Source organism: Salmo salar, chromosome 03 (assembly GCF_965601325.2).
Source record: "Salmo salar chromosome 03, fSalSal1, whole genome shotgun sequence".
Taxonomy (NCBI): Eukaryota; Metazoa; Chordata; class Actinopteri; order Salmoniformes; family Salmonidae; genus Salmo; species Salmo salar.
This window is the reverse complement of record NC_138293.1, coordinates 43,991,806-44,015,296: the sequence shown is the minus strand read 5'-3', so window position 1 is coordinate 44,015,296 and position 23,491 is coordinate 43,991,806. Positions and strand designations below refer to the sequence as shown.

Sequence of the window (23,491 nt, the reverse complement as noted above, 5' to 3'; positions counted from 1 at the left end):
TTTCACGGCTGGATAAAAAACGTACCCGATTTAATCTGGTTACTAATCCTACCCAGTAACTAGAATATGCATATACTTATTATATATGGATAGAAAACACCCTAAAGTTTCTAAAACTGTTTGAATGGTGTCTGTGAGTATAACAGAACTCAAATGGCAGGTCAAAACCTGAGAGATTCCTTTACAGGAAGTGGCCTGTCTGACCATTTCTGGAACTTCTTTGCCATCTCTATCTTTTACTAAGGATCTCTGCTCTAACGTGACACTTCCTACGTCGTCCATAGGCGCTCAGAGCCCGGGAAAAACCTGAATGTCGTCATCCCAGCCCCAGGCTGAAACACATTATCGCCTTTCTCAAGTGGCCGATCAAGGGACTGTGGGCTTAGGCGCATGACCTGCCCGCCCCCGTCTTTGTGATTTTTTTCCCTCTGTTTGCCGAAAAGGAGATTCCCGGTCGGAATATTATCGCTTTTCTACGAGAAAAATGGCATAAAAATTGATTTTAAACAGCGGTTGACATGCTTCGAAGTACGGTAATGGAATATTTATAATTTTTTTGTCACGAATTGCGCCATGCGCGCGACCCTTCTTTACCATTTCGGATAGTGTCTGGAACGCACGAACAAAACGCCGCTATTCGGATATAACGATGGATTATTTTGGACCAAACCAACATTTGTTATTGAAGTAGCAGTCCTGGGAGTGCATTCTGACGAAGACAACAAAGGTAATGAAACTTTTGTAATAGTAAATCGGAGTTTGATCAGGGCTAAACTTGGTCGGTGTCTAAATGGCTAGCCGTGATGGCTGGGCTATCTACTGAGAATATTGCATAATGTGCTTTCACCAAAAAGCTATTTTAAAATCGGACATATCGAGTGCATAGAGGAGTTCTGTATCTATAATTCTTAAAATAATTGTTATGTTTTTTGTGAACGTTTATCGTGAGTAATTTAGTAAATTCACCGGATGTTTGCGGGGGGTATGCTAGTTCTGAACGTCACATGCTAATGTAAAAAGCTGGTTTTTGATATAAATATGAACTTGATTGAACAAAACATGCATGCATTGTATAACATAATGTCCTAGGGTTGTCATCTGATGAAGATCATCAAAGGTTAGTGCTGCATTTAGCTGTGGTTTTGTTTTTTGTGACATTATATGCTAGCTTGAAAAATGGGTGTCTGATTATTTCTGGCTTGGTACTCTGCTGACATAATCTAATGTTTTGCTTTCGCTGTAAAGCCTTTTTGAAATCGGACAGTGTGGTTAGATAAAGGAGAGTCTTGTCTTTAAAATGCTGTGAAATAGTCATATGTTTGAAAAATAGAAGTTTTAGTATTTTTGAGGAATTTGTAATTCGCGCCACGCCTATCATTGGATATTGGAGCAGGTGTTCCGCTAGCGGAACGTCTAGATGTAAGAGGTTAAACCTAGCCTTGCCCCGAACTGCCGCTCTTATGGGTCAGAATATAATGATGTAATTACGTGTTGGAGGTCTCAGGTGGGAAGCTCCGCGTGGGTCGTTTAGGCTTCTCAATGACGCACTTCTCCGGCGCAACTCTCTGGTTGTCCTCACGATGTCAGTGTCCTTCTTGGCTAAGTGGTCTGATCCCTCGCCCTTGATCTGAAAGGGGTCTTCTGAGGACAGACAGCTCTGTAGCTCAGAGCTCACAGCTTCTGACTCGAACGGTGTATATACCACGATTCAATGGAGAGTGGAGGCTGGGTGGTTCGGCTTGAATTCACCCGCTTAGACACATACTCGTGTAGAAAAAGATTTCTTTGTCTTCAACCTTGTGTTTCGTTTTGGGGTTCGTTGACTTTGTTAGACCTTCGCTGCAGCTTGGGGTTAATTAGTCTCCTATGTTAATTCTCCACTCTCCTGTCTTATACCCTTGGGTCAGAAGTGGGCGTAACCGCCTTTAGGGCAATTCTCTGGGCGGACCAAGTTAAGGGGCAAGGCCTAGATTTGACTAAAATCCTATTTTAGACACTACCTTCACATCTCATCTTTACCAAAACATTCTCTTTGATTTGGATATTTTCCACACAACGTACAATGTATAAACATCAGGCATATACTGGGAAAACTCTTAAAGGTACAATGTTTTCATAATAACGTAATCTCTTAACCTTTAATAACAATTCAAAAGTTACATACATTTTCATATTCCACCTCTCGCCATGACCACCGTTGTGGCTGACGGAAACCATTGTTCCAAAGTCCCTTTATTGCATGTTTAATGTTCTGAGGCCAGAATTCCATTGTGAGGACAAAGGAATTCCTCTGTGGCCTAAGGTTTATTATGGCGTGAGGGGACATAAAACCCCCACATCTTCAGACCCCTAGATCTCTCCTCTGTTGGGGTTTTGGGAGATAATCTGTAGGGTGGTGGTCTCCTGTACCCTGACCTGATCAGGACAGTCATGACAGTCCCCCTCTGGTAGGTTCAACTTGGAATGATTCTGCATGTTGCAACCCACCATAAGAATGACCATCGGATGTCCTGGTCTGTGGATCATCAGAGCAGCCCCCCCCCCTTTGGTGGTTCACCCTGGTAGGCTTTCCGCAAGCTGTGGATCACCACCAGAATGGACCTAGGAGGTCTGGCAGTGGCTCTGTGTTCCGGCCCGTCGTCCGGTTATCCCGGCTAGTGGACCTAGGCAGTAACTTGGCAGACGTTAATAAGGCACAACACTCAGGCAATACATCATTACATTTCCTCCCCAAACGAGCGGCGTCTTGGCTCTAAGGCTTCCTAAGTGTCAAAGGTAATGAAACGAAAAATTTGAATAAAAACATAAAAGTATACAAAATATGTCTACCACACCTTAATCATCTACTATGGACTATGTTCTATATATGTCCAAGGTCTTGGCTAAATAGCTCTATCATGGCATTGTCTCTAATGTCATGTCTAGGGTGATCCTACTTGCAGGTGGGTAGTTAAGGCACTTGGAAAAACTTGGCCCCTGAAGGCCAAAGCTTACGTTAGGGACATTACTGGGCTGACCTAGCGAGTTCGGGAGAGGAGGCTGGGACTGGGCCCTGTAAGAGGGTTTCCGGATCCATTGCCAACTTTCCAAAAATCGGGATCGCTTCCGTCCCACGGGTGATCCTAGTATAAGACCTCATTAGGTCTTCCATTGCACGTGTGCGCCTGTGTACGTATTAGGTGCACACGCCAAGGGAAATGAGACCAAGGATCATAGTCACAGTCAGGATACTGTCCGGCACCGTCCAAGAGCGGGCGACAGACCAATCTTTTGGTCTGTAGTCAGTCGGGTCGACTAACAGTGCCTCATCCAGTACGCTAAGATCAACAGTCATGGGTCCCTCGTACTGGATTTGGTATTGAATGGCTTGTGGTAACTCAAGGGAACGTTTAGCAAAAGCGTCCGGCATTTCAATCTCTGTGTCTATCCGGTCGTCGGGAAGGTGGTATAGAGCGAGGTCGTCTACGTGAATAATCGCCCCCTCTGGTACCGTAACAAAAACAGTCTGGTTGGGGAGGTTCAGTTGGGTGATGGAGTCATGGCGTTCGTAAGTCATAGTGGCGGACGCGAACGGTGTGTTGACCAACCATCGGTTCCCTACCACCTCCACTTGTGTGGTGGTGGCCCCATCCCTGGCTGTTAGTTTGGCTCTACAGCGTTCTTCGCTGGTGATAGCTTTAATACCACAAAGACGCTCTGTGTTATCCCTGACAAATGGTTTGCTAGGACAAAGGTAGTGGACATCTTTGGTTAGAGTACACATTAGCAGGTTAGGGGTGAGATAGAAATCTGGGTTGTTTTCCTGGTAAGCTACAACTGGGGGCGTGGCAATCTTTACGTAGGTACTGTCGCGCCAAAATCCTACATTGAGAACCGTTTTCAATCTATAGATATTCTCCAGTTCAACAACCGGCAGCGTCAGTAGAAAACCCACTTCATTACGATCAACATCAACGTGTATTGGGATGGCCGACCCCAGACTATAGGCCAAATGTGACTGTAACGGCCTTATCGTGGTTGAAGTAGCTGAGGTCAATATGTCGTGCACCATTGAGAGGGGCACTAGATATGAGGGGATTCTATTCATGGCCAAGTGGTCCATAGAAGAGCTAACTTCACGGAGAAAATCCTCCAGTAACAAACGAACCAATTGGACATGGGCATAGTCATGGTTCATGACCTCTGCTAGCTTTCCTACAGACAGGATAGTTTTGTTCAGGAGAGTAGCGTGTGTGTTGACCACCAGAATAGTGTCCTGGAGAGACTTTCCCACATGTTGCAACCTAAGGGCCTGTGCCTTCATCTGCTGCTGGATAAGTGGCATCTCTTCAGTAATCTCCCTAACATTCCTGAGCTGAAATTGAAGTGGTTTGCACGGAATGTCGTTGTGCCATACCAATCCCACCCCAGCTTGCAAGTGGTCTAGATGGCGGTAAGAACAGCCATCTACAAATGCCATCGGCATGTCAAGACACACGTTCTCTTCGAAATAGTGATGGTTCAAAGGCAATGGCGGAGCGATGTCACGCGGGGGTGGTCCGGAGTCGGTTTCATCGTCACCACAGTGTTGACACACCGCCAAGGCACTGCCCAAAGGCAGGTTTTTTGCTTTTGCGTAGTTGATTACTACATCATGGCTCTGCAGCGTCATGAGCCAAGCCGCTATCCTGCTGTTGTGTACAGCACCCTCACGGATTCGTTGGCTTTTCAGAAAAGTCACAGGCTGGTGACATGTTTCTATGATCACCTTTTGTCCGCCGACATAACTGGTGAAGTGTTTGATTGCCCAGACTGTCGACAGCAGCGCTTTTTCGCAGTCTGAGTATTTGTGTTCGGCGGGGTTGAGTGTTTTGCTCGCGTAAGCAACCACACGTTTGTCTTGGTCGTATTTTTGGTACAACCCAGCGCTAAGGCAGTGCTCTGAGAAACCGACTTCCAAAAAGAATGTCTTGTCTTTGTTGGGGTATACCAGGCAGGGTGCCTCGCAAAGCAGGTTTTTCAAGGAAGCCACCGCTTCGTTGTGAGTGGCATCCCAAACGAATGGGGTGTCTTTCTGAAGAAGGTGAGTCAACGGTTTTGACAAGTCGGCGTAGTTTTCGATGAATTGACGGGAGTAATTACATACTCCCAAGAAGCTGCGCACCTCGTGAAGGTTTGTAGGTGTTTTGATGTTGCGGACTGCTTGGATTCGGTTAGACTGTGGCAGGATGCCCTCGGCACCCACCAGAAGCCCAACGTAGTTTACCTTGGTCCTGCACCATTGTCCTTTCATGATGGCCAACTTAGCCCCTGCAGTCCCGAGTTGGGTGAGAACGTGGTCCATTTCATTGAGGTGATGTGACCAAGTCTCACTTCTCATGAGAACGTCGTCCACGTAAATTATCGTCCCCCTAGAGGCTGCGTCTGGCATCGCCTTGTGCAGGAAGATGTTGAACTCTGAGGGGGAGTTCGCATACCCGAATGGGCAACGATTGAACGTGAAGAGCTTGTTCGAGAAAGAGAAAGCCAACTTGTGTTGGTCACGCGGGTCGACTGTCATGGTCCAGAAACCATTTGCCACGTCGACGGTGGAGAAGTACTTGGCGTTTGCCACCTTTGGCAACTCTTGGTCGAGCTGTGTCATTGGCCAACGAGACAACGGAACCAGTTTGTTGAGTTGTCTATAGTCAATGGTAAGACGCCATTTACCCGTTGGTTTCAGAACGGGCCACACGGGAGCGCTGTACGTACTGTTACATTCCCTGATTATCCGTTTAGCTAATAAGGAATCGATAATCTCTTGTACTGCTGCGTATGCTGCGAGCGGGATTTTGTATTGTCTAACAAACGAAGGAGTTGCTCCGGGTGGCGTAGGAATACGCACCACATGGATACCCGTAACCCCGCAATCCAGCGAGTCTGTCGACCAGATCTCACTGTGTTTATTAAACAATTCTCTCAACTGATGGCGTTCAGTGTCATTGACAAGAGCATCAGCCTCCGACAGTAGTTGTATTACCTGTGCATGGAAACCAGGATATGGTTCGGCTGGTCTTCATCGGGTGGTGACGGCATGTCACTTTTGGAAGAGTCATCGGTTGTTACCTCACAAGAGTGTACTTCGCATGCCGGAGGAGACGCAATATCATCCTCCGTGACGATGGAGTATATTAACAGGTTGCTGTCAGGATCGACATCCAGCCGGAACGCCGATGTGTCGTCCAGTGGCAATACGGGAGTTAGTGCTATTGCTTTTGACTGACAAGTAAACAGTGTACCTCCCTCGCCATCTAGGTCTAGGGAGGACGGAAGAGGCCCAATCACGGGAACAACTAGTTCAAAATCATGGAAGGCGTAATCGATCAATGTTCCTAGCTGAGTGTGCCGAGGAATGGAAATATCCGCTTGAGTCAGATTTTGTACCAGGAGGTAAGTGGATCTAGCGGTTAGTTCCAGCAGTGGGTTGCCATTGATAGTTAGCCCCAAGTCGAATAGTTTTGGAGAGGGTTGGAAGAACGCAGTGGTGCCTTCCATCCGGTATCCGGGCGCCAGGTTCAGTCTTACAGAAACCTCTGTGGTTCTTGCCGGTATCAACATGGCGGACTCAGTTATCGCCTTGCAAGCTTCAGGAATAGTCTGCCCGGAAGCCATTCGCACCGGGTCGAAAGACAAGGCATGTTGGTTTGGCTGCGCCAAAGACCAAAGAACTTGGTGTATGGTATCAAGTTTAACAATCTTACCAAGATATCCGCTCCCACATAGACTGTATGTGGGAGGTCCGCGACAACCAGTAGATAGTGGGATAATTCCTTGGTTCCAATGCGGATCGATAGCGCACACACCCCTATTGAGGTGAGTGTTGTCTGGGGAGTTGTTCCCAGTGGAAATCTAAACGTTTTCGGCACAAGGGGATGGCAGTTAGCTGTTTTCGAAATTTCGTTGAACATTTCCAAACTGATTGCGGATTTTTCTGACCAGGTGGCCAGCCTGGTATCCTCAGCCATAGTGCCGTTCAGGCACACGCCCCCTATCAGAGGAGGGCGGTAAGTGTCGGCTGGTGAATCACCCAAGCCGCACAAGAAAACCTCATGTTCGGTTAAGTTCCGAGTCGAACTCACATTGTCATTTGCCACAAATGGCGGGCTCATGGCCAAGTTCACCGGGTTTGCGTCAGATGCTGACGTCGGACCCACGTCGTTGCACAATGTATGGCAGGTAGCCTTGGAAGAATGCGGCGAAGTCAACGGAGTTGGCATAGGTATTTGTGACCAGATTTGATTGGTTTTCCAATCCATTAGTGGTACCAAACGGTCAATTAAATCACTCCCAATCAGCATCCGTTCGATTTCGATGCTAGTCACATACAGGGGGTGTATCAGTGACACGCTTTCGAAGTTGAGTTTAAGTAGGAGACGTTTGGTTATGGGCGAGGTAGCTTGAGTGAAACCTCGAAGATTCGTATCGCAATGTTCCGTTTTCAACCAACGTTTTGTTGGGTCCACTGCCCTTTTTAGTTCATCCAGCAAGGTTTCGGATATGAGGGAAATTGTCGAACCCGAATCTATCAGAGCGTGACAGGTCACACAGTCCTCCAGGACTGTTCTAAGGTATGGCCTGTTCGAGTTGGTTTTTCTCGTCATATCCCCAACAAAATGGAGTGGGTTGGGAGAACGGAGCGGTTTGTAATCTGCGTCGATTTCCAAGACAGATAAGTCACCTACGTGACCCAGTGGGTCCTCTATCGGAATGGGAGAGGAATCATCTGTTGCAAAGCTGCTTATCTCGTGCATCTCCACCTCCGTGTCCAAGTCTGTAGACAAAACCTGCGGGCTTGTGTCTAGAACGGGCGGTACCTGGACAGGGATTTGAGTGGGGGCGGGGGTAATGGAAATGTTTGCGTCCTCTTGAATTGCATGAATTTCGGCGGACTCGGTTTCCAACGATTTTACGCCTAGTCATGAGGACTTATCCTTGTCCTCTTTCTCAAATTTCTTACGATGCAGTACATCTTTTATCAGAGCTTCTATATCATTTCGGTTAGCGTTTAAATCATTGTTGAACACTTTGTTTCCCTTGTTACGCTTGTTACCCTTGTGTCCTGACCCTTTGTGAGAGTTAGGCGGAGGGGCATGTCGGCTAGGTTGATCTCTACGGGACCTGTTAGATTGGGGACGTTCATCGTAGCTATTGTTACGGCGGTGGTTGTCGGGGTGGTGGTTACTTGGTAGCCACCCCCTTTGATCGTCATATTTTACCGCATATGTCCCTGATGCAGCCCCTTCTAATTCGAGTGATGGTTCCCGTCTAAGCTCGAAAGTCGAGGGGTCTGGGCTCTTAGCCCGGCTTGCTTTTGATGCTTCAAAAGCGGTGCTTGCCAGCTCTCGGAGCGTCGAGATTGGCAACCCGACGTGGGCAGTAGGGCCCAAGTAGTTAATGAAGTTGGGAGACATGTTTGACAGAAAAAGTTGTTTGAACGGTAATAGGTCTTCCATTCCTGTTTCAGTGAGCATGCCAAAGTAAGCTGAACGAAGCCGGTGATAGTAGGCTTGTGGGTGTTCATTTCGAGCTTGTCTGATATTGTTAGCCAACGAACTATCGTGTTTGCGAGTCGCAGAACCACTGAATTCTATTTTCAACACCGTGGCAAGTTTAGCATAGTCGTTTTGCACGTGTTGCTCTTGTAGACGGATGAACCTTGTCACGTGTCTGTTGGACGTTCGCTTCAAAAGATAGAGCCTATCTGCATTCGTAGTGTTTGGGTAGCCATCCAAGGCGTCCTCTATGTCTGCTAAGAATGTCTCAGTGTCGTTTGGCTTTCCCGGAACGGGGTCGAAGAGGCGGAAGTTTTTGACGATTTTGTCAAGGCGATCCCCGCCAAGTGCGCGGGGAGCATCTGCACTCTCCCGTGGAGAATTGTGGGCCGAGAGGCCAAGAGGAAAAGTCAAGCTGTGGTTGTGTTGGCGAGGAGGCCCCAATTCACTGTGGGCCGAATGGCCAAGAGAAAGGGGCTGAAATCTCCTGTCATCTACCTTCCCTCGTTCTCTTAGCTCCGGATGTGAGCTAGGTTGCTTGGTTTGGTTGTCCCGCAATAGCGCGTGACTGTTCTGGAGTTCCTCCAGATGATACCTAAGGGTCGTGTTATGCTGCATCGCAGAGTCCACCTGGGAGTTGAGGGTGTTTATTTTCGACACGTAGGTGTCGCCCTTGCTTATCTGTCATGGTTTGCAGGGAGAGGTCGTGAGTGTGGAGTGAGAGATCCAGTGATGCGATGTCCTCCTTTTGTTTAGAGGTCACATTTTCCAACTTTCTCACCTGGTCTTTCTCATCCTTCATTAAATCAGCGACTTCAATGAGTTCTGCTGTTTTGTCCTCCAACTTGGTCATTGTGTTCATTAACTGATCGTCTTTGGTCTGCAGCTTTTGGAATAGAGCATTATTGCTTTGAGTGGTTTCATTCACAACCGCTTGCAGGGCATCAATTTGCTCGCCCCGTTTTCTAGCTAGCTCGTCCGATTCATCTAGTTTCGCGTGGACTTCATCGTATTTAGTTTTAGCTAAACCGAGTTGTTCTTTTAGAATACGGACTTGGTCAAGAGTTTGTTCGCGTTCTTTGTTATAAGTGTTAGACAAATTGGAAGATCTGTCTGTTCTCACACACAGTTCCTCGGCTAGCAGTAGCTTATCTTTTTTGGCTTTCGATGCCAGCTCCCTGGTTCTCTCCACCTGTACCTTGAACTCCCCAGCTTCCTGCTCGTGCCTCTGGTGCACTGTCCATCTCTGCTGGTGGGCATAGTTGAGGGCTAAACTGGAGAGAACCTTCACAAGGCCTCCGCCTGATGGTCTATTTTGAAGAGCGTCTGTCGCAATGTCTGCATTTTTCTCGCTTATGGCATTGAAATCTAACATTTTCAGCCCCTCGGCATAGTTAGGATTTGCATCGTTGCTGAGGTCCGTGATCAATCTTTCCGTGGGTGAAGGTCCACTGATTAGAGGGGAAATGGGTGGAAACCCATCTGATGGATTGCTCATTATTATGATTGTCAGTTATTTCAATTTACGTAATGTTTGGGTTTTTTAGTTGGAGGCTGCAAACACGATTTAACTCAGTTTGTAAACGTCAATGAATCATCAAGACTGGGTCAGTAATGTGAGTTGGTTATTACTTAACTTGCCAAAACAGGTTTAATTGATTAAATCGATTTTAATGATAAATCTAACCTGTATAGGCTATTTGGGAATTTTAATTTTAATTCACCTGAAAGAGTTGCTATCTCTAAGTTAACGTTGAGAAGTTTAACTATGTCTCATTGGTTAGAACACATTAGTTTGCGTATTATTCCAATAACCAACCTGGACAGGTAGTGTAGCAATTGAATGTATATTAAATTGAACGAGACAATGATATCCAATCAGTTGAGACTGGTTAGATATCGTACAGCATAACCTGAATTATTTAAAAATAATTACTGGTGATTCTTCACCACCGGAGGTCACTGTTAACACAAGCTAAAATCGACAGGGTACCAGTGAAAATAGAATTTTACAATACTGTTAAAAAGTCTACTTCCCTCCAACAAGTGAACAGGTTTACTTGGTGACGTCTCACGTTCAACCCTTAACCTCTTCCCGTTTACCAAACGCGAGAGGTAGAGAGATAATAACTTCGCTTCGGTCAAACGAATAGATCTACTCTAATTTCCGTAATGGCTGGCTCATATGTCCTCTGCTCTAGGAATTACTTATGACCGAGTCAGATCACTCCTGAAAGCGATCGACAGAAATAACACTACGTTAGGCCCAACTAGTATTATTTCTCAGAATGCCTACATCGGCTGGTACATATGTCCTAGCTCGTAGCATTCAGTAGACCCCCCCTTCACACTGCTTTGGTCAGATATACAACCGGGGTCATTCTATTCCGACCAGTATCTGGGTGAAATGGAACGACACACACACTTCTCTCCCGCACTAGTCCTGCCTATAGCTATTAATGGAATGTATGTATCTTGCTACACAATTGATATGGAATAACCCAACAGTGCGGCCTAGTCCTATCTTAGACTCCCCACAGGGGGCACCATATGTCGTGACGTTGTATTAGTTAATGTGACGACTGTTGCTCATCGAATGATTAACGGTTTATAATTGCGTGATTAAATGAATTAAGCACTGAATCAAGCAATTATTAACTCATCAACCTGGGGCACCATGGGAACAGTATTTTGATTGAGTTTCTATTTCCCAAATTAACTCAAAGGATATCAGAATATCGATTTTACAACAGTCGCTAAATTAATCAATTTCCTCTACAGTCTCATTCTGAACGTCGCATAATCCGGGAATCTGCACGGACCCGGGCTTCACCAATGAGTTTACCACACCAATCTTAGTTGATTATTTATTTACTAGCAAGCTAAAATGATGATAAAAATACACATACACAAAACACAGTCTAGCGATTGATTAGGACTTAGTATAACGGGCCAACACACTATGGTGCGTGTTACCCAAAATGGGGATTTAAAAGAGAGAGAAACAAAGGAAGTACACGAGAGAAATATACATTTGGGTTCATTTGTCAGCTATGCTTATTTAAACCTAGCCTTGCCCCGAACTGCCGCTCTTATGGGTCAGAATATAATGATGTAATTACGTGTTGGAGGTATCAGGTGGGAAGCTCCGCGTGGGTCGTTTAGGCTTCTCAATGACGCACTTCTCCGGCGCAACTCTCTGGTTGTCCTTACGATGTCAGTGTCCTTCTTGGCTAAGTGGTCTGATCCCTCGCCCTTGATCTGAAAGGGGTCTTCTGAGGACAGACAGCTCTGTAGCTCAGAGCTCACAGCTTCGGACTCGAACGGTGTATATACCACAACTCAATGGAGAGTGGAGGCTGGGTGGTTCGGCTTGAATTCACCCGCTTAGACACAGCTACTCGTCCGTAGCTCGTGTAGAAAAAAATGTCTTTGTCTTCAACCTTGTGTTTCGTTTTGGGGTTCGTTGACTTTGTTAGACCTTCGCTGCAGCTTGGGGTTAATTAGTCTCCTATGTTAATTCTCCACTCTCCTGTCTTATACCCTTGGGTCAGAAGTGGGCGTAACCGCCTTTAGGGCAATTCTCTGGGCGGACCAAGTTAAGGGGCAAGGCCTAGATTTGACTAAAATCCTATTTTAGACACTACCTTCACATCTCATCTTTACCAAAACATTCTCTTTGATTTGGATATTTTCCACACAACGTACAATGTATAAACATCAGGCATATACTGGGAAAACTCTTAAAGGTACAATGTTTTCATAATAACGTAATCTCTTAACCTTTAAAAACAATTCAAAAGTTACATACATTTTCATATTCCACCTCTCGCCATGACCACCGTTGTGGCTGACGGAAACCATTGTTCCAAAGTCCCTTTATTGCATGTTTAATGTTCTGAGGCCAGAATTCCATTGTGAGGACAAAGGAATTTCTCTGTGGCCTAAGGTTTATTATGGCGTGAGGGGTCATAAAACCCCCACATCTTCAGACCCCTAGATCTCTCCTCCCGTTGGGGTTTTGGGAGATAATCTGTAGGGTGGTGGTCTCCTGTACCCTGACCTGATCAGGACAGTCATGACATCCCATAGTAGAAAAGTTGACCTATTCTATTGGTCAGCGTGTCCTTCTGTGCGAGGATAGCCTATTCCAAACAGACTTTCCAGTTCTACTATTTTTGCCATGTAATGTTATGAAAACTAAATCAGACAACCCCATAGTAGAATAGTTTACCTAGTGACCTAGTCTGCTTGTTGTTGTGTGTTCTATGTTAGAGTAATATTCCTCTCGAGGTGCATTCATGCTGGGAGACCCATAGGAGGGAAACATTTGTATTTTGACAAGCAGTCAGTGCACAACAATTCTTAATGCAATCGCTGGAAAACACTTTTGAAATTATTTTTGTCCGTTTTACATTTCTACCACGTTTATTTCTCTGCTCCTTCAATTGCGCGCGTGGCATCGTTTTACAACCAGAGTTTCAGGAATGGTTTAGGCGCAGCTGCGCAAAACAGCTCTTAAAGGGGCAATGACATACTTTGAAATAGAAACCGAAAAAAAACAAATTTAAGTGAATAATAATTAATATACATTTTTAATAATAACAATTAGGATGTTGTATCCAATGGGATAAATGCAGATGGACAAACCCCATGCTTCACCCTATGTACATTTTATAGTCACTGTGCTGCATCAGTTAGGCTACAGGTGATCATGCTTTTTGCTAATAGCACACCTGATAATAGACCACAGGCTATATGCATGGTCCAATAACTTAATAATTGTACCATCATTTTACCAATATGTTATTGGGGCCATTTCTGGAGGTGGAAATTATATTTTAGATGGTGTCAGCGTCATTTTATTTTCATTCATTTTGGAGTAGAATGTCCTTTTTAAAAATCACCAGAAATGAGCTTTTCAGTCCTTCTACATAAAAATTATCCGGGGAGGACCTCGGACCCCATAAGCAAGGGGACTGGAATTAGTCAAACTCAGTTTAATACATGTACAAAATTATCCTCTTTCCCTAAAGAAAGGGGGATACCTAGTCAGTTGTACAACTGAATGCATTCAACTGAAATGTGTCTTCCGCATTTAACCCAACACCTCTGAATCAAAGCATGATAGTCATGACTGACTTACATACATGAAAGGGGAGGTTAATTTGGCCCCAGACAATCAGAGATTGACTTAAGTTTCAGTCATGTTTTTTATTTATTTTCCTGTAATATGAAGTAAAACATTCAGGTTTCACACAATTTGGTATATGTTTTCAAAATGCATACTGTCTCCAGCTCACATTGTAAAGTGTGACTCGCTGAAGCCTTCCTACTGTTGCCTATGTGCTTCAATTACCAGTTGAGAAATAAAAAGAGCAGCTCTTTTAATCGTGAACATCGAATCTGTTTTTAACATGAGATTTCATTTAGAATTGTTGCGCAATGATTGGGCTTATAAAAGCACGTTTCTCTCCAGCAGCAACAGGAGATGTAGCAGCAGCTCTCACGCACTCTGATTTTTCGTTTAAAATAGGCTCTGTATCTGTATGCTATGTGCGTGTGATGATTTCAGAATCATAACGACTAATGAAAATACACACGCGCCAATTTAATTACACTAAATTATGCAAATAAACACAGACTGATAAGCATGACCGGTCAAATAGAGGCGAAAGAAACGCACACCTATTTAGGCGAGGTACTAGCTAGCGGAGTGGAACACTTTAAAAAAAAATAAAGGAGAGCTGCACACTCTAGGAGCTCAGATGGAAAAATGTTATGTCCAACGTTTCGACAGACAAGCTGTCTTCATCAGGGTATAATGACAAACACTGCGGGGTGACTCATTTTATATAGTGTCAAAAGACACACACAGGTGTCTGTAATCATGGCCGGGTGTGGCCTGATATCATTGATTAATCCGAATATATTAACATAGCATACAAAAAACATAAATGGATAGCATACGATCATAGATATAATTTGGCAACATAAGCCTACAAACATTTACAATAGCAAAATCACAAGAATGGCTTCAGATAAAAGTCTATGTTGAGACCGAAGGGAGCAAGGGTCTTTAAATTAAAGATCCAGGCAGCCTCTCGTTTTAATAATAAATTGTCGAGGTCACCCCCTCTCCTAGGGAGGGTGACATGTTCGATGTCAATATAACATAGAGACGAAATCGAGTGGTTTGCTTCCAAAAAGTGGGCCGCAACTGGGTATGTCGAGTTATTGCACCTAATGGTGCTACGATGCTCTGAGATACGTACTTTTAATTCGCGCTTTGTTTTACCCACATCATTTTTACCACATGGACAAGTTATAAGATAAATAACTGGCTTAGTGGAGCACGTGATAACACTTTTTGATTGGGATCTGTTTCCCTGTTTGGAGGTGTTTGAAGGATCTACATTTATAAGGGCCATTGCATTGAGCACAGCCATTACACTTGCAGTTTCCATCCATTAGGGGCGCAATACACGTTGTGCAGGGATATCTTGGGGTGGTAAATCAGAGTTTACCAATTGAATCCTACAGACGAAGAACCATATATGTGACAATTTTTCAATTTTAAGATAATCAATTATTGATCTCTGAGGTTTCTGCCCTGCGATAATACGACCGAGGTCCGAAAACACATTACCGATACTATCATCGGATCATAGAATGTGCCAATGTTTGTATACGATTCCCTTAATTTGTTAAGAGCACTTTGAATAGCGGGTAGTTAGAATGCAAGAATGCTTCTTTTTGCGAGACTGACCTTGAAAAAGGTCATGGCTCGTTTTGTTTTGAATTTTCTCAATGGCAGTATTAATCTCACCATTTTTGTACCCCCTCTCCTTGAATTTTCTTTGCGTCTCAGCCATATTTCTGTCGACATCTGATTAGTTTTTTTACAAATTCTTTTGATTGGACAGAATTGGCTGTAGTGCAGACTGTTTTTCAAGGGAAGTAGGTGAAACTGTTACGATCATTAGGTTTTCTGTAAAGATCAGTGTATAGAACATTATCTTCACACAAGATCAGAAGATCAAGAAAACTGATTTGACGTATCAGATTACATAGTAAATCTCAGATGCTCAGAACAGGAGTTAAGAAAAGCATGGAACACCTGGAGCTGTTTTGCATCACCCCTCCACAGAACAAAAATATCATCAATATACCATTTCCAAATAATGATGTTAGGCAAGAAAACATTTTTGAGAGGATTGAAAATAGACTGTTTCTCCATGTAACCCACATACAAATTAGCATAGTGAGGAGCCATGGGCGATCCCATAGCAGTACGGTCAAATATACTTATCATCGACTGGTATTTTCATGAACGAATATTTGAAAAAGCTGTATTTTGCTATGGGATTTTTTTATTCTCATGGACAATTGACTGGCAGCAATTTTATTTGTCGTTTTTTTAATGTATTTTATCGGCCAAAAGCCTGATTTTAATTTTTTTTTATTTAAGTAGGCAAGTCAGTTAAGAACAAATTCTTGCTTAGAATGACGGTCTACTGGGGAACTGTGTGTTAACTGCCTTGTTCAGGGGCAGAACGACAGATTTTTACCTTGTCAGCTCAGGGATTCGTTCAAGCAACCTTATGGTTACTGGCCCAACGCTCTAACCAACGCTCTAAGGCTACCTGCATCCCCCAAATTATTATTTATATATATAATTTGGCTATTATTTTATATATATAAAAATATATAAAACTAATAATTTGGGGGATGCAGGTAGCCTTAGAGCGTTGGTTAGAGCGTTGGGCCAGTAACCATAAGGTTGCTTGATCGAATCCCTATGTATATGTGTGTGTGTCCCCTCACCTAGGTGGGCGTGGGTGTTACAGGATGCCCTGGGCATAGCCTTCTGTCTCTACATGCTCAAGACTATCAGACTGCCCACATTTAAGGTGGGTACACCTGTATAGAGATCCTATAATAAGATTACTTTATATGTTTTTCTATGGGTACACCAGTATAGATGGAGCTCTATAATGTACTGACCATAGAAGTACAATCATTAGAATGGTATCCCCATTCAAGTTGTTCGTTTCTACATTATGGTTCAATAATCCAGACAGATATCAAAGAAAGCTCAGGCTAGATTTATTCACCGTACTGGGTGTTGTAGCTTCCAAGACAAGATACAACGTTACAAGCACATATTTATAACCTCCGACTAGGCCAGGGGCGAAAATCTGATATCAAATTAGGAGGGGACAATTACATGACATTTTCTCAAGAGCAATTCCTGAGGGGGACACCAAAAGTAGTGCTGTAACACATAGCCTACATTGTAATATGGTAAATGTATATTGAGGAACCAAAGAAATAAGGTGTTTGCCGTACTCCTAACTACCGGTACCCAAAACTACACAACTAATCACAACAGCAATACCATTGCCTTTAACAAATCTTAGTTCAGTCACCAGTTTAAGTTGAGAGTGGGGGTATCCATGGCATTTTGCAATTATGTTCCTATTTTACAAGTAAAAAAAATTGAGAACCTTTCATAATGTTGCCAAACAAAGACTCAACAAACTTACCTGAGACTCCCTGTCTCTGCCAGTCTGTCCCTGCATATCTGTCCCCAACTCTGCTGTCTGTGTGCCATCTGTTGCCTGCTCTACCTAATGACATCATTGTGAAACATTTCCATTAGAATTTCATTTCTTTCTTATGAACATTTTATCGACTAGTCTTTGAGATATTAGGCTACTAGGGTTCTTACTTTGCGTTTTGGTGTACTGAAAAATACTCTGATGTCCGTCTTTTATTTTTCTGCCATTTTTCTTCCTGGCTGGCTGGCTACACACACACACACAGTGTGTAGGTTATTTACAGTAGGAGATGGGCTTCTATCATCTTATCTTTTATCATTCTATTTGGGCTTCGATCTAAAAGGTAGCTAGCAAATGTGAAACGGATTAAAATGACAAGAGTTGACAGCTGTATGAGTTCACCATTTACACAACATATGCGGCAACCTTTTGTAATTTTAATAGTTTGTTTCATATTGGCTGGCTTCCAACAATAGCTGAATTTGCAAAGCTAGCGAGCACCAATTCCGTTTCAGTGGTGTTTGCTATAATCTTTGCTACCCGGGTTAAATAAAGGTGAAATAAAACAAATAAATAAATAAAAGTTCCCTTGCGACAATTTAGCTTTTGCAACGAGACCATTAAATATATTTAAGACAATGGTAGAAGAGAGTGTAGTTCTGTTCAGTTTGGACTCCAGTTTATCGCTAACCTTATCACAGGGACTTTGAAGCACTAACTTGCATCATCTGCTTGCTGATCTTGGAATAAATTGACGATAGCAAAGATTCCATCTTTGACGAGGCCACATAAATGGAATAGGTACTAGCTAGCTTAATAGCTAATATTTGCGTGCTAGCTCTGCATATTCAGCTAGTGTGTGTGCGCGATTGACTGGATTAACTTCACGTCAGTTACGTTCATTGAGTGCCTTTCAGACAGTGGATACGACCCCTCTGTTACCTTGCCAACTAAGGAACTGACAGTGGATCAAACCATTGTGAGGCAAAGGGTGGGGGGGGGTCGCAATCTTTTGAAACTTAAAAACGCGCAATTAAGTGTCTATAATCAGCACAATTGCTTTCATTGCGTATTATTAATATTATTTAAATTATTAGTTATGTTTCAGTAGTTATAGTTATGTTTCAGTGATATATTGGGGGGGGGGGGGACAAATCATATTTTTCCCAGGATGGGGGGGTCGTGTCCCCCCCGTCCCCCCCGGGATTTACGCCCCTGGACTAGGCCCCCCTTCCCAAACAGTACCAGTCAAAAGTTTGGACACACTTACTCATTCAAGGGTTTATCTTTATTTGTACTATTTTCTACATTGTAGAATAATTGTGAAGACATCAAAACTATGAAATAAAACATGGAATCATGTAGTAACCCCAAAAAATTATTTTAGATTCTTCAATGTAGCCACCCTTTGCCTTGATGACAGCTTTGCACACTCTTGGCATTCTCTCAACCAGCTTCACCTGGAATGCTTTTCCAACAGTCTTGAAGAAGTTCCCACATATGCTGAGCACTTGTTGGCTGCTTTTCCTTCACTCTGCGGTCCAACTCATCACAAACCATCTCAATTGGGTTGAGGTCGGGTGATTGTGGAGGCCAGGTCATCTGATGCAGCACATCTGATGCAGCACCCTCCTTCTTGGTCAAATAGCCCTTACACAGCCTGGAGGTGTGTTGGGCCATTGTTCTATTGACAAACAAATTATTGTCCCACTAAGCGCAAACCAGGTGGGATGGCGTATCACTGCAGAATGCTGTGGTAGCCATGCTAGTTAAGTGTATCTTGAATTCTAAATAAATCACCAACAGTGTCACCAGCAAAGCACCCCCACACCATCACATTTCCTCCTCCATGCTTCACGGTGGGAACCACACATGCGGAGATCATCCGTTCACCTACTCTACGTCTCACAAAGACATGGCGGTTGGAACCTAAAATCTCAAATTTGGGCTCATCAGACCAAAGGACAGATTTCCACCGGTCTCATGTCCATTGCTAATTTTTCTTGGCCCAATCAAGTCTCTTCTTCTTATTGGTGTCCTTTAGTAGTGGTTTCTTTGCAACAATTCGACCATGAAGACCTGATTCACACAATCTCCTCTGAACAGTTGATTTTGAGATGTGTCAGTTACTTAAACTGTGAAGCATTTATTTGGGCTTCAATTTCTGAGGCAGAGGTATCTGGGTCTTCCTTTTATGTGGCAGTCCTCATGAGAGCCAGTTTCATCATAGCGCTTGATGGTTTTTGCGACTGCACTTGAAGAAACGTTCAAAATTCTTGATATTTTCCAGATTGACTGACCTTCATGTCTTAAAGTAATGATGGACTGTCATTTCTCTTTGCTTATTTGAGCTGTTCTTGACATAATATGGACTTGGTCTTTTACCAAATAGGGCTATCTTCTGTATACCACCCTACCTTGTCACAAAACATCTGACTGGCTCAAACGCAATAAGAAGGAAAGAAATTCCACAGATTAACTTATAACAAGGCACACCTTTTTAATTGAAATGCATTCCAGGTGACTACCTCATGAAGCTGGTTGAGAGAATGCCAAAAGTGTGCAAAGCTGTCATCAAGGTAAAGGGTGCCTACTTTGAAGAATCTCAAATATACACTGCTCAAAAAAATAAAGGGAACACTTAAACATCACAATGTAACTCCAAGTCAATCACACTTCTGTGAAATCAAACTGTCCACTTAGGAAGCAACACTGATTGACAATACATTTCACATGCTGTTGTGCAAATGGAATAGACAACAGGTGGAAATTATAGGCAATTAGCAAGACACCCCCAATAAAGGAGTGGTTCTGCAGGTGGGGACCACAGACCACTTCTCAGTTCCTATGCTTCCTGGCTGATGTTTCGGTCACTTTTGAATGCTGGCGGTGCTTTCACTCTAGTGGTAGCATGAGACGGAGTCTACAACCCACACAAGTGGCTCAGGTAGTGCAGCTCATCCAGGATGGCACATCAATGCAAGCTGTGGCAAGAAGGTTTGCTGTGTCTGTCAGCGTAGTGTCCAGAGCATGGAGGCGCTACCAGGAGACAGGCCAGTACATCAGGAGACATGGAGGAGGCCGTAGGAGGGCAACAACCCAGCAGCAGGACCGCTACCTCCGCCTTTGTGCAAGGAGGAGCAGGAGAAGCACTGCCAGAGCCATGCAAAATGACCTCCAGCAAGCCACAAATGTGCATGTGTCTGCTCAAACGGTCAGAAACAGACCCCATGAGGGTGGTATGAGGGCCCGACGTCCACAGGTGGGGGTTGTGCTTACAGCCCAACACCGTGCAGGACGTTTGGCATTTGCCAGAGAACACCAAGATTGGCAAATTAGCCACTGGCGCCCTGTGCTCTTCACAGTTGAAAGCAGGTTCACACTGAGCACGTGACAGACGTGACCGAGTCTGGAGACGCCGTGGAGAACGTTCTGCTGCCTGCAACATCCTCCAGCATGACCGGTTTGGCGGTGGGTCAGTCATGGTGTGGGGTGGCATTTCTTTGGGGGGCCGCACAGTCCTCCATGTGCTCGCCAGAGGTAGCCTGACTGCCATTAGGTACCGAGATAAGATCCTCAGACCCCTTGTGAGACCATATGCTGGTGCGGTTGGCCCTGGGTTCCTCCTAATGCAAGACAATGCTAGACCTCATGTGGCTGGAGTGTGTCAGCAGTTCCTGCAAGAGGAAGGCATTGATGCTATGGACTGGCCCGCCCGTTCCCCAGACCTGAATCCAATTGAGCACATCTGAGACATCATGTCTCGCTCCATCCACCAACGCCACGTTGCACCACAGACTGTCCAGGAGTTGGCGGATGCTTTAGTCCAGGTCTGGGAGGAGATCCCTCAGGAGACCATCCGCCACCTCATCAGGAGCATGCCCAGGCGTTGTAGGGAGGTCATACAGGCACGTGGAGGCCACACACACTACTGAGCCTCATTTTGACTTGTTTTAAGGACATTACATCAAAGTTGGATCAGCCTGTAGTGTGGTTTTCCACTTTAATTTTGAGTGTGACTCCAAATCCAGACCTCCATGGGTTGATAAATTGGATTTACATTGATTATTTTTGTGTGATTTTGTTGTCAGCACATTCAACTATGTAAAGAAAAAAGTATTTAATAAGATTATTTCTTTCATTCAGATCTAGGATGTGTTGTTTAAGTGTTCCCTTTATTTTTTTGAGCAGTGTATATAAAATAAAAAAAAACTTTAAGTCCAAACTTTGGACTGGTACTCCATGTCTATTTAATGTGCTATATATTCATCTTAAGAGTATTTAATGGTATAAAACAGTAAAGATATAAGACACGGTTATAGATTGAAATTACTGCTCTATCACCAGACACTTGGCTCCTATTCAAACCTTATGGAATGATTCTTGCCCTCAGAGACAGGCCTTTGTACTTTCTCTCTGCCCAAATACAATGCACACAGATCATTCCATCTAACCCATAACACAATTACTACTGCTAGGCAAATTATACAATTATGTTAAAACAGGTTTAAGTCCGTATCCAACAAAGTCGATCGGTCTGTCATGGATTGTCTGGCGATCATTTTTAAAGTGATTTTATGTCTATGGTACTGACCACATTAAATAACTAACTAGGGTCACGAGTTGTACTGATGATCATGCATGCGTGTTAATGACCAGGACTTTCCTAACCACAAATCGGGGCTCTATGACACTCAATGACCTGTGTATCTAACCATGGGCATGAAAAGACAGTCATATTAATGTCTTCTTCCATGTTCTTTCTTCCAGGCCTGCACAATGCTGTTGGTGACCCTATTTGTCTACGATATTTTCTTTGTATTTATTACACCTCTCTTTACCAAGGTACGTCAGTCATTCATGGTTGAGCCCAACTTTTCAATAAGAAATAATGATACATTTTCATTCGAAAACGCTTTTTGTTACAGGACGAACTTAAATAACTAGAATTTGCTAGATAAATGTACCATACATTAAGCCACTACCATGTTTCCTGTGTTTCTCTCTTCAGAGTGGTGAGAGTATAATGGTGGAGGTTGCGGCTGGTCCCTCTGACTCCTCCACACATGAAAAGGTACAGTTGACATCATTAATCAATCGGTCAATCAATTGATTTTATATGTTTTGTTGTTGATTTGGCGTCACGAGTTGTTTTTTCACTTGAACCGATATAGTAATAGAAGTAAGAAATCATGTACTAATCTATGCTCGCTGTCCTTCCTGTCCTTTCTCCAGCTTCCTATGGTGCTTAAAGTGCCCCGCCTCAACTCCTCCCCCCTGGCTCTTTGTGACAGGCCCTTCTCTCTGCTGGGATTTGGAGACATCTTAGTACCAGGTAACATTATTGTTCTATACTCTGCCCTGTACTCTATACCTACATGTTTCAAGCAGACCACCATAGTCCCTGTGCTTAAGAAGGCCAAGGTAACCTATCTAAATGACTATCGCCCCATAGCACTGTTAGGTTTTAAATGAACCTAGTAAAACTCACAGACGATTAGTAAAGCTTAAATCAAGTTTATTCACCCATTGGGTCACACAGCTGCATAAGACAAAGACATGGTTCCACCAGTGGTTTTTATATATATATATATATTGGGATATATCCCAATTTGGGTGACGTCCTCCTTCTATCTAAACATTGCATCTTTATTGTTAGGCAGGAAATTAAGTGATGCGGGCCATAAACTGTTCCTTCTCCCTTAGCGTGACGTGACCTGACCTGACCTCGGCCCCCTTCCTCACTAAACCACATCTCTCTACTCTTATCAGTCCCTGCCACATGTGATTGCCCTCCACCATATACATTCCTCCTACAGATAACCATTAACTTCTGGTGTTGACCCTAGACTCAATATTTCAATAGGATATCTGATAGTTAACACTATTCCAAGTTTAGGAGTCAGAATCCATCAGCACTCACATCTGTAGCCATGAAAGGCTTTGAAAGGCTGGTCATGGCTCACATCAACACCACCATCCCAGACACCCTGGACCCACTCCAATTTGCATACCGCCCCAACAGATCCACAGATGACGCAATCTCTATTACAGTCCAGACTACCCTCTCCCACCTGGATAAGAGAAATGTTGTTCATTGACTACAGCTCAATGTTCAACACCATAATCCTCTCCAAGCTCATCACTAATCTCAGGACCCTGGGACTGAACACCTCACTCTGCAACTGGATCCTAGACTTCATGATGGGCTGCTCCCAGGTGTTGAGGGTAGGCAACAAGACATCTGACACTCAACATGGGGGCCCCTCAGGGGTGTGTGCTTAGTCCCCTTCTGTATTCTCTGTTAACCCACAACTGCGTGGCCGCACACGACTCCAACACTATCATCAAGGCGTTGAGGGTCGCCCCCCAGGTGATAAGGTTAGGCAACAACACATCTGCCATGCTGATCCTCAA

At 44.0% G+C, this 23,491-nt stretch overlaps 1 protein-coding gene across 6 annotated transcripts in view; it reads left to right on the top strand.

Moving 5' to 3' along the window:
* The window catches only part of LOC106600469 (signal peptide peptidase-like 2B), a 60,100-nt gene that overhangs the window by 24,523 nt on the left and 12,086 nt on the right, over positions 1-23,491 (top strand). For all 6 annotated transcript variants that reach the window (XM_045714854.2, XM_045714853.2, XM_082973515.1 and 3 more), the window contains exons 9-12: positions 16,342-16,423; positions 21,845-21,919; positions 22,086-22,148; positions 22,310-22,409. In XM_045714854.2, the coding sequence (XP_045570810.1) occupies positions 16,342-16,423; positions 21,845-21,919; positions 22,086-22,148; positions 22,310-22,409 (320 nt within the window). The remainder of the gene's footprint in view (positions 1-16,341; positions 16,424-21,844; positions 21,920-22,085; positions 22,149-22,309; positions 22,410-23,491) is intronic.